The sequence below is a fragment of the Trematomus bernacchii genome, unplaced genomic scaffold (genome assembly GCF_902827165.1).
Source record: "Trematomus bernacchii unplaced genomic scaffold, fTreBer1.1, whole genome shotgun sequence".
NCBI lineage: Eukaryota > Metazoa > Chordata > Actinopteri > Perciformes > Nototheniidae > Trematomus > Trematomus bernacchii.
The window spans coordinates 1,485-18,329 of NW_022987416.1; the positions used below are offsets into that span (position 1 = coordinate 1,485).

General features: G+C 41.2%; 1 protein-coding gene across 1 annotated transcript in view; it reads left to right on the forward strand.

Moving 5' to 3' along the window:
• Window positions 1-406: 406 nt before the first annotated feature.
• LOC117489915 (serine/threonine-protein phosphatase 2B catalytic subunit gamma isoform-like) overlaps window positions 407-16,845 on the forward strand; it is a gene marked incomplete at both ends in the record, with an annotated part of 31,299 nt that continues 14,860 nt past the window's right edge. The window contains 5 exon segments of the mRNA XM_034139499.1: window positions 407-604; window positions 2,602-2,726; window positions 5,122-5,233; window positions 9,663-9,808; window positions 12,591-12,730. Coding sequence (XP_033995390.1) covers window positions 407-604; window positions 2,602-2,726; window positions 5,122-5,233; window positions 9,663-9,808; window positions 12,591-12,730 — 721 coding nt within the window.

The following is a 16,845-nucleotide window of genomic DNA, read 5'->3' on the forward strand; positions in this document are numbered from 1 at the left end:
TTAATATTCTATCTCTCACATACTCATGTATATATAATAACTTGCTTTATATCTTGTTATTGTTCATTTGTAAAGTCAACATGTATATTTTCTACTTTCTTATTTATTTCTAGTCTTTTAATTTGTATTGTTCAATGCCTTGTGTTTGATGCTGCTGCAACACAAACACTTCCCACATTGGGATCAATAAAGTACTTCTGATCGTATCGTAATAAACTCAGTGTTCTGGTTCTGCCCGTGTAAAGGTGTGTTTCTGACCCCCCCCTCTTCGTCTTCAGAAAGTTCTCTATATGTTCTGAATGTCTGGGAGCTTATCTATAGCTTATCTTATCCGTTTAATGCCGGGTTTCCGTACCCATCCCTATAAAGGTGTGTTCCTGACCCCCTCCTGTCTCTGTGTCCTCAGCGGTGCCATACCCTCCAGGTACGCGCCTCACGGTGAAAGACCTGTATGTGGACGGCAGGCCCAGCGTGGAGGTGCTGAAGGCTCACCTGGTGAAGGAGGGCCGCCTGGAGGAGGAGACGGCTCTGAGGATCATCAACGATGGAGCCGCCATCCTGCGCCAGGAGAAGTGCATGCTGGAGGTGGAGGCCCCCATCACAGGTGAGCCTCACTCAACAGCTCTTTAAAGCTCTGCTGTGATCCTAAAGTCACTTTCTAATGTCCTTTCTACATCACCGTGTGTCAGGAGACTCACAAAGTGATGTCTTCTCTACATCACCATGTGTCCCCGGTGTGTCAGGAGACTCACAAAGTGATGTCTTCTCTACATCACCGTGTGTCAGGAGACTCACTAAGTGATGTCTTCTCTACATCACCATGTGTCCCCGGCGTGTCCCCGGCGTGTCAGGGGACTCACAAAGTGATGTCTTCTCTACATCACCATGTGTCCCCCGTGTGTCCCCCGTGTGTCCCCGGTGTGTCCCCGGTGTGTCCCCGGTGTGTCAGGAGACTCTCAAAGTGTCAGGATATCAAACCCTCTCTCTTTTCCTCCGTACCCACATCTCTGAAAACGGGGGAACAACGGAGCTGATCCAGATTTGCTGCGTCATGACCACATTACTAAAATGTGGGCGGGCTTTACACCAGGGTGTCCGCGGGGTCTTAAAAAGTATTAAAAGTTGATAAATCAATTTAGCGAAAATTAAGGCTATTAAAAAGTATTAAAAAAGGTCTTGAAAGGTATTCCATCTGACTTCAGGATTCCTGCATAGACCCTGTACACCCACGGGCCAATCAGAAAGCAGGATTCCTGCATAGACCCTGTACACCCACAGACCAATGAGAAAGCAAAGACCATGTTACTTCCAAAACACGTCGTGCATTGATTCTGATCCAGCGAGGTGTCTCAGAATCCCTCCATCAGCCTCTGTGGGACTGATGGAGGGATTCTGATGTGAACACGTTTAGTCGTCTCATTGAGACGCTTGTTAGCAGTTAGGACTCGGTGAGGAACCTTCCTGAGAGACAAAGTCTGGATCTGTTTCTACACCCTCATGCTCTCCCTTTTTTTTATCTCCTTCATCACTTTTTGTTTTCATACCGATGTTCTTGTTTACATGCAGCAGTGCAGATTAGCTGGAAATCCTTCCACCTCCTTTTGAAAGGGTCTACTTTGTTATGTTCTAAAAACTACTGATATCTACGTCTTTCATCATGTTAGAAGGGTTTGGGTCTGACCTGTGCTGTACTCAGAGAAGTACTCAGAAGTACTCAGAGAAGTACTCAGAGAAGTACTCAGAAGTACTCAGAGGAGTACTCGGGAGTACTCGGGAGTACTCAGAAGTACTCGGAGCCTGTCCTTGAGTAAAAGTAGAAGTACTCAGATCTTGTACTTGAGTAAAAGTAGAAGTACTCAGATCTTGTACTTGAGTAAAAGTAGAAGTACTCAGATCTTGTACTTGAGTAAAAGTAGAAGTACTCAGATCTTGTACTTGAGTAAAAGTAGAAGTACTCAGATCTTGTACTTGAGTAAAAGTAGAAGTACTCAGATCTTGTACTTGAGTAAAAGTAGAAGTACTCGGATCTTGTACTTGAGTAAAAGTAGAAGTACTCAGATCTTGTTCTTGAGTAAAAGTAGAAGTACTCAGGTCTTGTACTTGAGTAAAAGTAGAAGTACTCAGATCTTGTACTTGAGTAAAAGTAGAAGTACTCAGGTCTTGTACTTGAGTAAAAGTAGAAGTACTCAGGTCTTGTACTTGAGTAAAAGTAGAAGTACTCAGGTCTTGTACTTAGTAAAAGTACCAGAGTGTAGGAAATACTCAGTTACAGTAAAAGTCCTGCATTCAAAATGTACTTGTACATCCAATAAAATAAAATATAAATATTTAAATAAACTCAATAAGTTTAATAAAATGTGCAATAAAAGGATAAAATAAAGCTGTTTCTAAAAACACAACAAGTTAAAGTAAAAATATCTGATTAAAGATAATAAAAAAATATATATAATTAAACGGTTTATTTGGATTATTGGACCTTTTTCACATTTCTTGCAGCCCTGGATTAATGCAACGTCTCTGATGTTAGAAGTGTTTGTTCTGACCTGTGTGTGTGTGGTGTGTGTGTGTTTGTTTGTTTGTTTGTGTGTGTGTGTGTGTCAGTGTGTGGAGACGTTCACGGGCAGTTCTTTGACCTGATGAAGCTGTTTGAGGTGGGGGGGTCGCCCAGCAGCACCCGATACCTGTTCCTGGGAGACTACGTGGACCGAGGGTACTTCAGCATTGAGGTAAAACTTCACGATATTTAATAATAATACTCTTTATTTGTATTGCACCTTTCATACAATAAGTGTTCTTCACATAGACCTCTCTTACCTGTAACATAAAAACATTTAGATTCAAGGAGGATAATGCAAATTCACAATCAATTATTATCAGATTATTAAAAGACATCACCGTGGACATATTTCACTTGTTTTGGAAAATTCTTATTTATTTCCTAAAATATATAAAAAAACAAATATCTTTATTTTAAGTAAAAATGTGCAATAAAAACCTAAATAAATAAAATCATATGTATTTAAAAATAAGTAATTAGTTATGATGTGCAATAAGGGGATTGAATAAAATAACAATATTTATAAATACATAAGTGAAAGTAATGGTGTGCAAAAAATATATATATTTAAATACACAATAAATAATATATATATTTAAATACACAATAAATAATATATATATTTAAATACACAATAAATAATATATATATTTAAATACACAATAAATAATATATATTTGTGTGTGTGTGTGTGTGTGTGTGTGTGTGTGTGTGTGTGTGTGTGTGTGTGTGTGTGTGTGTGTGTGTGTGTGTGTGTGTGTGTGTGTGTGTGTGTGTGTGTGTGTGTGTGTGTGTGTGTGTGTGTGTGTGTGTGTGTGTGTGTGTGTGTGTGTGTGTGTGTGTGTGTGTGTGTGTGGTGTGTGTGTGTGTGTGTGTGTGTGTGTGTGTGTGTGTGTGTGTGTGTGTGTGTGTGTGTGTGTGTGTGTGTGTGTGTGTGTGTGTGGTGTGTGTGTGTGTGGGTGTGTTGTGTGTGTGTGTGTGTGTGTAGTGTGTGTGTGTGTGTGTGTGTGTGTGTGTGTGTGTGTGTGTGTGTGTGTGGCCTATAAACGCATTAATCAGAGAAGTATTTTATATAAAAGGTCAAAAAAACTTTCAATTAACTTTTTTTAATTTGTTTTGGATAAACTTAACAAATATGAATTGAAGCAGAACATTTAATAAGATGAATAAAAACAGCTACTAACAGCACTAGCCCTTTTTAATAATCATAATAGTGTTTTGACTGCTGTGTATTGAAACAGAATATTCGGTAAGATTAAACGTTAACTTGAGCGAGTTATTTGAGCTTCTTCTCCATCTGACACTTTGCACAAATAACAGGCAAAAGAAGAAAATGAACTCTGAGCGTCAGGAGTAAAGCTTTCTATGAACTGCCGTTTCAAACCCCTGAGATGTTTCTGCAGGGTAAATACTGTCCGTGGTGTTTTTTAGTGCACTTGTTATTCCTGAGTTTTGATGAACAGCTGCTGAGATCTACTCCTCCTCCACGCCTTCAGGAAATATAGAAACTGAGATTGAACAGGTGGTTCGATGCAGAACCAGAGAGTGAGCGGCAGCTGCAGGGAGTGGGCTCATGATGTGCGTCAGATTCACTTATTACTTCATCACTAATGCAGAAGCTTCTCGCTCTCATCTGAGAGCAAAGACAGACACTCAACTTTACTTTGTTTCTGACCTTCTTTAAATCCAATAAATACACCTTTTTCTCCCCAAAACGTCTTTTACAAATCAACGTGTGATTTAGTTATTGCAGTCTTTGCTGTGTTAGTTCTGGAGATCACGTGATCATATTCAAGTGAATTCCATTGAATAAACAAGACATTTACTCAGAGTAAGAATCACTTATTTATCCTGGGAAGTTTCAGGACTGTTGCTCCATTTTATAATTATATAAATGGACGTAGTGTCTGTGACGTCACCCATAGCTTTCTGAGTTGCTGAGAAGCCCTTAGTAGGCGGAGTCTAACTCCAGCCTGATCCAAATAAGGGCAAAGAGGCGGAGCCGAGGCCGAGGCGGAGCCGAGGCGGCACCAGATAAGTCCGATATTTAAATGAAGAATGCTCCACCAGGAACTAACACAACAAACACGTCCGAGTTCAAGTCGTGTTCCCCGGATCAGCCTCGCAGCCGAGCCCCTGTAGCATCCTGGAGCTAACAGAGCTAACGGAGCTAGCAGAGGGACAGAAAGCTAGAAGCAGCAGTCACCGTAGAGACCTGTCCATCAAAGTGACCACGCCCTAATTTATGCAAAAACGTTAAGACCTAATATATAACTAAAAGAGGTTGGTTATAAAAGAATTCACTCCCCAATTCATAATCATGAAGGTGGAATCTAACTATATCCAGAATACTTTGTATTGCATCCAGGGGTAGAGACGTGTTTATTATCTATTATCTATGGAGACTGCTCCTTTCTGCAGCCGGCTCCTACTGGCCACTAGATGAACTGCAGTTTGTGGCACTTCCTTATGGGCTTCCCGGCTCTGCCCCAGAGTTTGCCGCTTGTATATAATATATATGTTTGTTGATATATAAATGATATATGTTTCCCCCCTGTGTTCAGTGTGTTCTGTACCTCTGGGCTCTGAAGATCAACCATCCCAACACCCTGTTCCTGCTCAGAGGAAACCACGAGTGCCGGCACCTCACAGAGTACTTCACCTTCAAACAGGAGTGTGAGTGTTACACACACCCTCTCTCTCTGTGTGTGTGTGTGTGGCACTGTTTCAGCAGTGTGTGTGTGTGGCACTGTTTCAGCTGTGTGTGTGTGTGGCACTGTTTCAGCAGTGTGTGTGTGTGTGGCACTGTTTCAGCTGTGTGTGTGTGTGGCACTGTTTCAGCTGTGTGTGTGTGGCACTGTTTCAGCAGTGTGTGTGTGTGGCACTGTTTCAGCAGTGTGTGTGTGTGGCACTGTTTCAGCTGTGTGTGTGGCACTGTTTCAGCTGTGTGTGTGTGTGTGTGGCACTGTTTCAGCTGTGTGTGTGTGGCACTGTTTCAGCTGTGTGTGTGTGGCACTGTTTCAGCAGTGTGTGTGTGTGTGGCACTGTTTCAGCAGTGTGTGTGTGTGGCACTGTTTCAGCAGTGTGTGTGTGTGTGTGGCACTGTTTCAGCTGTGTGTGTGTGTGTGGCACTGTTTCAGCAGTGTGTGTGTGTGTGGCACTGTTTCAGCTGTGTGTGTGGCACTGTTTCAGCAGTGTGTGTGTGTGGCATTGTTTCAGCTGTGTGTGTGTGTGGCACTGTTTCAGCTGTGTGTGTGTGGCACTGTTTCAGCTGTGTGTGTGTGGCACTGTTTCAGCTGTGTGTGTGTGGCACTGTTTCAGCAGTGTGTGTGGCACTGTTTCAGCTGTGTGTGTGTCACTGTTTCAGCTGTGTGTGTGTGTCACTGTTTCAGCTGTGTGTGTGTGTCACTGTTTCAGCAGTGTGTGTGTGGCACTGTTTCAGCAGTGTGTGTGTGTGGCACTGTTTCAGCAGTGTGTGTGTGTGTGGCACTGTTTCAGCAGTGTGTGTGTGTGGCACTGTTTCAGCAGTGTGTGTGTGGCACTGTTTCAGCTGTGTGTGTGTCTGCTTATCCACCAAGCTGTGTTGCAGGTGTGTGTGTGTGTCCTCCCACAGCGCTGTGTGTGTGGCAGGCAAATACAGTACAACAGTGCTCTAGTGTCATTGGAAGTTAAACAAATACGGAGTCTGTGGTGAGGCAGAATATTTACTTAATATTTGTTTACTTTTCTAAATATATAACAATATCATCTCTGAGAATATTCAATTTATTTGGAGTACATTTTAGGCTTTGAGTTCAGAGGGTTTATCGTACATTCTTTATTTTACTTGCAAATGTATGACTTTTAAAATCTCTGAGAATATTCACTTTTCTTTTTCTTTCAAATGTGTTCAAACGCCTTATTTTCCAATTCTATTCTCAAAGAATGTCATTAAGGTGGTTCATTTTAGGAAAACCAGTTGAATATTATCTAGGATTAAAGTGTTAAATGAACAAGATAATAACTTTAATAACTTTATTTCAAATTTGCGATTTTATTCTTAGAAAATATATATATATAAAAACAGCCAATTTTCTCTCGTTAATTCCTGACCACATTTCTCTCAAAGTGTTTTTCTCTCTCGTGTTTATGACCTTGAGTTTCTTCTCTGAATATTCCCCCTGCTCCGATATCACGTTGCTTGACCTCCAAAGACCTTCCTCACCATCGCTCAGTGAAGAGCTTTGGTTATTCTTTAATGGAGTGAGTTGTCAGTTGTGTCGCTCCTCGCAGCCTCGACCTTAATTGATCTCTAATTTTAGACTTTCAGAATCTCGTTAACAACTCAAACGGACTTTCTTACTGTCATAGCAACAGAGAGAGAGCTGAGCAGCCTTTGCAGTGTGCTGCAGGTTAAACAAAGTACCACAGTGTATTCGTGTTATTTGTGTAAATATATGACTTCATAATCTCGGAGATTAACACATGTTTAAATGTATGGCTTTAATTTCAGAGCATATTCAAATGTTTCTCTTATATTTTGTTTCTCTCGCAAATGTATGAGTTCATAATCTGAAGAATATCCAAAAGAATAATTATTTTCTATTCTCCTTAATTAACCCCTTCAATGTCAGAGAATATACACCTTTTTTTAGCAAATTCAATACAAGAATAGTCAAAATTAAATGTATTTTTTAACCTGTTAAGCCCCATGCAACATCTGCAAGAAACAGCGTCTGAGGGCTTCTTAACATTTAACAAACTATGAATGTGTCAAACCCACTAGGGCTGTGCGATTATGGCAAAAATCATAATCACGATTATTTTGGTCAATAATTGATATCACGATTATTAAATACGATTATTCATTGACTTTGAAAACATCCATTTATTGAACTTTAAAACAAATACAAATAATAATTTGAACAGTATCTTTTTAACTGTTGATTACCCTGAACGTATAATTCAACTGAAAAACCAATACAAAAATAAATGATACATTTAAATAAATAATATAAAAATAATAAATACCAATAAACAAGATCAACAAATATTTTGGAGCGCACTTCCACAAGCTACTAAACATATATAAATATGATAAATACAAATAAATGAGACCAAAATACATTAGATCAAATATGTTGCACAGTCACAACCTAGCAAAGCTAAATAATCGTTTTTTTCGATTATGTTGTTTACGTAATTGTGGCAGGCCGAAATCGTAATTGCGATTAAAATACGATTAATTGCACAGCCCTAATGCCCACTTAACGGGAAGAAACTCGGCTAACTGACGATACGAACCATTTTCACCGAAACAAAACACAAGTCTCACAAGAAGCGTCTAAATGAGCGAAACGCACTTAGCACAGAACTCACGGTACAAATACTTTATTACTTATCGGATCTGCCCAAACAAGATATCGATTAGCAAGCTGAGGTCCCACAGATTCTAGGGGTATACGTATCACCGCTGAGCGATCAGAACCCGCGACATGGGAAGCAAACCCAGACATCACACCACGTCGCTTTGGGGAGCAAACACGCACATATTCTTAGCTTTGTGGTTTTCTGATCAAACGTCGTGTTCAATGCGTCCGTGTCACTTTGAACACATTACTGAGAATCATTCCATTTTTACTAGTTTGAGCCGAGGGTTCAGTTTGCAGAGCGTAACATAGCTTTCACTTCTCAATGGAACGTGTCGCTGGATTTAGGAACTTTCCCTTCGATTCTATTGGCTCTCACGGTTCAACAGAGACGTCAATTATCAACATATTTGATAGGCTACTATCCCGTCATTCAAGGACAGTTTTCACTATAAGTAATGGGTTGATTTGATTTGGACGGACACAATCATTTACATTTTTTTACTATCTGAATTTACTGTAAAATAAAAACATCTATATTGATTCTGACTTTTCTACATCCAACTCACAGGTTTATCAATACTTTGAGAATAAAGATGATTAATTTAACCCTTTTAGAAGATATGGTCATTTGTTCTGGGCATGGCATTTAAACCCTGAGACCTGAAGAACAGGCTCAGAGCTTAAGAGGTTAAAACAATATATTAGGGCTGTGCGATTATGGCAAAAATCATAATCACGATTATTTGGGTCAATAATTGATATCACGATTATTAAATACGATTATTCATTGACTTTGAAAACATCCATTTATTGAACTTTAAAACAAATACAAATAATAATTTGAACACTATCTTTTTAACTGTTGATTTCCCTGAACGTAGAATTCAACTGAAAAACCAATACAAAAATAAATGATATATTTATATAAATAATATCAAAATAATAAATACCAATCAACAAGATCAACAAACATTTTGGAGCGCACTTCCCCAAGCTACTAAACATATATAAATACAAATAAATGAGACCAAAATGAATTAGATCAAATATGTTGCACGGTCACAACCTAGCAAAGCAAAATAATTGTTTTTTTCGATTATGTTGTTTTTTTTCGTAATTGTGGCAGGCCGAAATCGTAATTGCGATTAAAATACGATTAATTGCACAGCCCTACAATATATCGTATTTTTTTTTCTCATCTTTTTACAACTTTAATCAAGTTGTTATCTGAATATTCCCCCGTCATTCTGCTCCGTTATTACGGTTTTTTAAACTCTAAATGTCTCGAATAAACCGTCCTATAATGGCGTGAGTAGTTTGAGGATCAAGTATACACTCGCAGCTCCGAGCAGATCCATCTGAATTGATCTTTGATTTTAGATTTCTTGCATTTCTCGTTAGACTTTACCCGTCGTATCAAGTTTCATCTCCAATCTCCCCGACCTGTCAATTGAAAGCCTCGAGTTGCTGCCAGGCAGGTCACGGCTACTCAGCCTCCTGTTCTCTGGACCCACGCTAACAGACATGGAACCGTTTGGTATCGTTTACTCTAGATCTCTTCAAATGTAAAATATAACAAGTATGTCAATCGCTTATTAAGTTAACACAACCAGACACTCGGCTATCATGAAAGTACCCATTGTCCACCGGGAGACATAGCCATCATTTATTTGATATTTTGCCTGATGAATAATGAAGTTAGAAACTGTCTAAACAGTGTTAAACAACAATAACTCGTGTGTGTGTGTTCTCAGGTAAAATAAAGTACTCTGAGCGAGTGTATGACGCCTGTATGGACTCGTTCGACTGCCTGCCGCTCGCTGCGCTGCTGAATCAGCAGTTCCTGTGTGTGCATGGAGGCCTGAGCCCCGAGGTCACCTGCCTGGACGACATACGCAAGGTGAGCACGCCAACAAGTGTGTATATATATGTATATTTAACTTCAGAGCATATTCAAATGTTTCTCTTGTAAATATTTTCTCTCACAAATGTATTAGTTCATAATCTGAAGAATATCCAACTGTTTTATATTTTCTGTTCTCCTTAATGTACCCCTTCAATGTCAGAGTATTCAAAACATGTTTTAAGCCAATTCTACAAAAATAGTACAATTATTTTTGAAAAAGAAAATAGATTTTTTCTCGTATCTTTACAACTTTAATCAAGTTTTTTCCTGTGAAGAAATACAGCGTGACAATGTTTATGTTGGGCTATGATTACAAATCGCCTGAAAATGGTACAAACAAGCGGCAACATGTGTGATGGTGTGGCGCTGGGCTGTATCACGCAGTTGAAAGTGAAACTTAAGCTCGCTTCGTTGCGGAGATAATCCTGCGAGAGTGGGACAAACTATTTTCTTTCAAACCTACATTTTCTTGATCAAAGTTGTACATTTATAACAAAAAAAACTGGATTTTCTAAGAAATAAAAAATGTAAATTTAGAAAGAGATTCTGAGATCTTGTCTGAAATTTAAATGGTGTTCAATTCAGGAGAAAAAACTCACACATTTATAGGGTTGGGAACCGAAACTCTGTTCCAGATGAGAACCGATAAGAAAATGCCGGGTACCCATACAAAATACACAATTTCGGTTCTGCTTAACGGTTCCTAAACGCGGTAGACCCTGTATTCCACCGGGTCCGTCTGCGCCGCGGTGACCCGGTGGAATACAGAGTACGGACTGGCCATCTGTGTGTTCTGGAGAATCACAGAACGGCCGGTCGGCTCGGTTCGCTGACGACCGGCACCGCCCTAAACGGCATCATGTAAGTTGCGCTGACAGGCGACAGAGGTCCACTGTTGTCCCGCAGCGAGGCTCCCCCTGTCCTCCCGCAGCGAGGCTCCCCCTGTCCTCCCGCAGCGAGGCTCCCCCTGTCCTCCCGCAGCGAGGCTCCCCCTGCCCTCCCGCAGCGAGGCTCCCCCTGTCCTCCCGCAGCGAGGCTCCCCCCGCCCTCCCGCAGCGAGGCTCCCCCTGCCCTCCCGCAGCGAGGCTCCCCCCTGCCCTCCCGCAGCGAGGCTCCCCCCGCCCTCCCGCAGCGAGGCTCCCCCCGCCCTCCCGCAGCGAGGCTCCCCCCGCCCTCCCGCAGCGAGGCTCCCCCCGCCCTCCCGCAGCGAGGCTCCCCCCGCCCTCCCGCAGCGAGGCTCCCCCCGCCCTCCCGTAGACAGTTCACGAGCTCAGTCACTTCATAACACCAAAGATGGGTCGTGGTAAACGCTCTGAAGTGAGGCTCCACTACACTGAAACAGACTAGGCACAGTGTAATGCCTGTTGATAGCTTGCCACAGGCTCAGTTCAAATAAAGCACAGCTATTGTGCAATACATTTGTATTACATGTATATTTTTTATTTGTAAAAATGTCAGTTAAAGCTTAAAAGAATAAAGATATGTTTGTTATCTAAACGTTTGACCTCTTGCTTTTACAATTTTGGAATCGAAACGGGGAATCGATAAGAACCGGAATCGATAAGAACCGGAATCGATAAGCAGAACCGGAATCGGAATCGATAAGTTTCAAACGATACCCATCCCTACACATTTATGAAGATTAGTGTTACATTTCCAGGGTACAATAAATAAATAATTGTGTTTTTTCAGTGCCTTAAAGGTGGGGTAGGTAAGTTTGAGAAACCGGCTGGAGATACACTTGTTGTTATATTCCATGGAATGCTCTTAACATCCTGATAGCAATGAATATCTGAAGTGCTTTGACAACAAATCCATAAATAAATATCATCAGTGGAAGCTGTAGTACTGTAAAAAGCACAACCAATCATCTGAGCCGGCCCGGCTAAGGTAACTGGATGGCCTACCTGCCTGTCAGCCTTCCATCTGTGCACAAACTTATCTCGTGCCCTCATTGGTCATGTGCGCGTTCGTGTGTGTTGGAGGAGGGGCTCTGTGAGGAAGTGGCAGAGTTTCTCCGGTTGTGTAATTTCAAATTCTAGCGCACTCGAGCTGGTTTCTCAAAATGACCTACCCCACCTTTAAAGAACATGTGTAAAGGGTTAGTATTATATCAACAAAAACAAAGTCAGTGTGCCAATAATCAATACCTTAAAAGGAATTTCTGTGACTTGTAGATTTGAGTTTTTATTGTTTCTCTCTGAAGCATTTTGAGACGCATTCTTTATCTGAAAGTTGATATATAAATAAAGTGAATTTAAATGAGGCGTGGGGTTCATCACATGTTGGTTTCCTGCAGCTCCTAAACCAGTTCAAATGATATCACTTTATGATGTCTCATGAAGTCAGGAGCACATGCTGTGTTTCTGAACCTAGAAGGACCCTTCCTCTCCGTGTCCTCTCCGTGTCCAATCATCTGAGCCGGCCCGGCTAAGGTAACTGGATGGCCTACCTGCCTGTCAGCCTTCCATCTGTGCACAAACTTATCTCGTGCCCTCATTGGTCATGTGCGCGTTTGTGTGTGTTGGAGGAGGGGCTCTGTAAGGAAGTGGCAGATTTTCTCCGGTTGTGTATTTTCAAATTCTAGCGCACTCGAGCCGGTTTCTCCAAACTTACCTACCCCACCTTTAATAACTCCAAATATTGTTCACTATTTTTCTCAAATGTTCCACGATATCCACCTTTTTTTTTAAAGTGAATGTATGTACGAGTTTGGGTTCAACGAAGTACATCTTATTTCATAACAATGACATTATATTTTCCTGTGTGTGTGCAGCTGGACCGGTTTAAAGAGCCTCCAGCGTTCGGGCCGATGTGTGACCTCCTGTGGTCGGACCCGGGAGAGGATTACGGTTCAGAGAAAACCCAGGAACACTTCTGCCACAACAGCGTGAGAGGATGCTCCTACTTCTACAGGTAACACACCTAAAGTATATAATATAAAACACAGTCAACAGCGTGAGAGGATGCTCCTACTTCTACAGGTAACACACCTAAAGTATATAATATAAAACACAGTCAACAGCGTGAGAGGATGCTCCTACTTCTACAGGTAACACACCTAAAGTATATAATATAAAACACAGTCAACAGCGTGAGAGGATGCTCCTACTTCTACAGGTAACACACCTAAAGTATATAATATAAAACACAGTCAACAGCGTGAGAGGATGCTCCTACTTCTACAGGTAACACACCTAAAGTATATAATATAAAACACAGTCAACAGCGTGAGAGGATGCTCCTACTTCTACAGGTAACACACCTAAAGTATATAATATAAAACACAGTCAACAGCGTGAGAGGATGCTCCTACTTCTACAGGTAACACACCTAAAGTATATAATATAAAACACAGTCAACAGCGTGAGAGGATGCTCCTACTTCTACAGGTAACACACCTAAAGTATATAATATAAAACACAGTCAACAGCGTGAGAGGATGCTCCTACTTCTACAGGTAACACACCTAAAGTATATAATATAAAACACAGACAACAGCGTGAGAGGATGCTCCTACTTCTACAGGTAACACACCTAAAGTATATAATATAAAACACAGACAACAGCGTGAGAGGATGCTCCTACTTCTACAGATACTGCGTTTAAAATCTAAAATAAAAAGACTAAAATCAGCTGTTTTTAAAGCTTTACAAACATTGTGCTGAGTGACTCTGCTGGGAATACATATTAGCATTCTGCTCCGTAATATAATACTGTTAATACGTGTTCTGTATTTATACAAACCCCACAGATCCTCAACTCCGGTGTGTCTCACTCATTAAGGCGAGACACGGCAGGCACAAACATCGTTTTCATGCACTGGTCAATTTAGATTTGTCTATTTGCGTCTGTAGGTTTCTCCTAAATTCCCCAAAAGTTAGCTTTCTAACGTAACATAAAGTACCGCGACCGCTGTTTGCACCATGTCATCAGAGGCATCGTTGGAAAGCTCCGTCTCTCCTGCTCAATCTCATCGGATCCAAATATGGTCATTTCCTTTGTATCAGCAACCAATTGTGAACGTGCAAAGGGGTCTTAAACCAAAAAACTAAATCTCATTGGCTGGTGTCAATTTCTGACAACGTGATTCGTTCAGATGCGTCACGTGGTGTGCTAAAACACTTCCTGGTTAGCTTTCCGCTAGAAATGTACATCTCAAAATGGCAAAAGAACAGCGATAAAAACGTTCACAGAGAAGACGACAACAATTGTCACTTCCACGAAGCAAGGTTAGACAAAAAACAAATGACCCCGAACACGGAGTGCGTCGATGCGCAGGCTGTCATCCAGAGAACAGCAGCGTTTAGCTAGCGCCTCACAGCAATCTTTAAAGGTGCTTTTCTCAAAATGAGTTTTTTCTCCTACTCTGAGTGAGAAATGTCCACTTCAGTAGCACGTACATACACCAAACCTTCCAGTTATATTCCTATCAATATTCTGAAGGCTTTTACTGAAGGGTTTGTTTATATATCATTCATAGGCTGAATTATATAACATTTTATACCTAAAAACATGGCGAAAACTGATATTTTAGGGCTGTTGACAGTATTTTCTGATTTATGGAGTGATAAAAAGAGATATCCCAAATCCCTTCAGTAAAAGCCTTAGATACTAATATGACTACAAAATGAAACAATCATTTTGAACCTGGCTTTATCCAATGTTCAGATTTGTGTTCCTGAAATGTGTTAAAACAGGGGTTTTCAAAGTGTGGGAAGGTGAGCCTCCCCTCAGAGAACATAAGAACAGCCGCGCCCCTCCCCTCCCAATTATTATTGCTATTATTATTATTATCATTGTTGTTGTTGCTATAATGCAGGGGTATTCAATTGCATTTCAAAGAGGTCCAGTAAGATAAAATGAAGACTGTTTCTCTCCTCTTGTCTCGTCTCTGTGTGTGTGTTTGAATCTATCGTGCTGGCTCACTGACTGCACCGATTTGATTGGCTGAGTAGCGTCACCTCCTTAAAACATTAAACAATAACTTTTTTAAACCTTTTTATCTTTATGTTTTAAACATATTGTATACAACTCCCCCACTACTTGGACTATTCCTTGCACCCCTCTAGAATAAGCCCGAATGGTCTCAACCATATTGCATCAGTAATAACGTGCACTTTGTTGTTATCGTTATAACAAGATCGCAAGGACAGTGGTAGCGATCGGACAATTGAGTGTTGTTCAGTTTGTGTGTTGTGGAACATGCGTGTCCGTGCATGACAATATACCACACACCCAATTACAAAAGCATGTTCAATTCACTACCCTGGAAGTTAATAAAGTTGTTAAAGTTGGAACAGCCTGTGGACAGCCGTTCTTCCTCGCATGTCAGTCGCCGACACCTTCTTACAGAGGACAGGCAAATCTAGCTGCAGCACGACCCGTATATTTTCGCACGCCGTGTTCTCAACACATATTTTTAAAACATTTTTAACATTTTCAACATCGTGGATAAATCCTTATATGTTCCCGGCAACACACTGAACGTCAATTTTGCCTCCTTATTACACTCATCCCTACTTTAGTGGGAACAATGAGTCTGCGTCTTTGATGCACACAGGAATAAACGCAGATCATACTATGCACTTGATTTTGATCAAAGTCCATGCGGAAAACCCGCACTCACACAGGTAGGTGGAGATGAAGGGAATGAGCACTTTTACAGCCTTGTAGGCGAGGTGGGGGACGCGGTCTCCACAGACAGCCAACAGTGGGCAAGTGTCACTTTTCTCATCTTTTCTCGTTATTTTTTTTCTCACGCTGCGCCTCCCCTGAAGCTCTCTGGCGCCCCCCAGGGGAGGCGCGCCTCACACTTTGAAAACCGCTGTGTTAAAATATGCGCATATTTATTGAGATTGTGGCTCATTTGCATATTTAAACATGCTATTTCAGAAAACTTGTAATACTAAAAACAATTGTCTTAATGTAAGTAATTAACTGGAGAACTTTCTAGCTGATATCTTTAAGTAAAAAAAATGACCCTATTCACCTGTAGTGTCTGGCCCAGAGTTCCCGTTAGAATATTTCTTAGCCGGTCAAAATGTCCGTTAAAGTTTAAATCTTCCGGACAAAATGAGAAAAGTGCCGGTCAAAGGTCTTCTTTCTTATTTATTGAGCTTTAAAACAAATTGATATGATTTGATATTAAACAAACTAATTATAGTAGATTAATTTACAGTAATAGTAACTTACAATAACACGGGAATAATAAACGGAGCGCTCTCCCTCTCCTGACAGCCCGTCAGTATCATGCAGCTCGCGGATCCAGTAATGAGTGACCCGACAGTAAAACTAAACATATCTATAACTAGTTTAGGTAGTTTGAGAGGTAATTCAAATAGCTACGTGATGTTCTAACCTGAAGTGTGTGTTGCTCTGCTCACCGCTGCAGGGGATCATGCAGAGCTGCGTGTCGACTCGTCAGCAGCAGCTGATCTCTCTCTCCCGTCAGATTAGACTTCACTCGCGTTTATGTCCATATCGATCAGATCCAGCTGGTTCTAGCTAATGATATGACTACCTGCTTATTAAAAGACACCTAAACAATAAGCGTCGCTATGCAACCGGGTGAGGCCACAAAGTATAGCGCAGCATTATGCATTTGTTTACATGCCCACCGGAACCCAGAGGCATTACCAACAGATCAACGCACAATCAACCCATACAGGACATCTCTTTCTCCACGTGTTAGACATTAGAATGACTCTCTTGTCTGTCACGTACTCTTCTTGTCTGTCACGTACTCTTCTTGTCTGTCACGTACTCTTCTTGTCTGTCATGTACTCTTCTCGTCTGTCACGTACTCTTCTCGTCTGTCACGTACTCTTCTCGTCTGTCACGTACTCTTCTCGTCTGTCACGTACTCTTCTCGTCTGTCACGTACTCTTCTCGTCTGTCACGTACTCTTCTCGTCCGTCACGTACTCTTCTCGTCCGTCACGTACTCTTCTCGTCCGTCACGTACTCTTCTCGTCAGTCACGTACTCTTCTCGTCCGTCACGTACTCTTCTCGTCCGTCACGTACTCTTC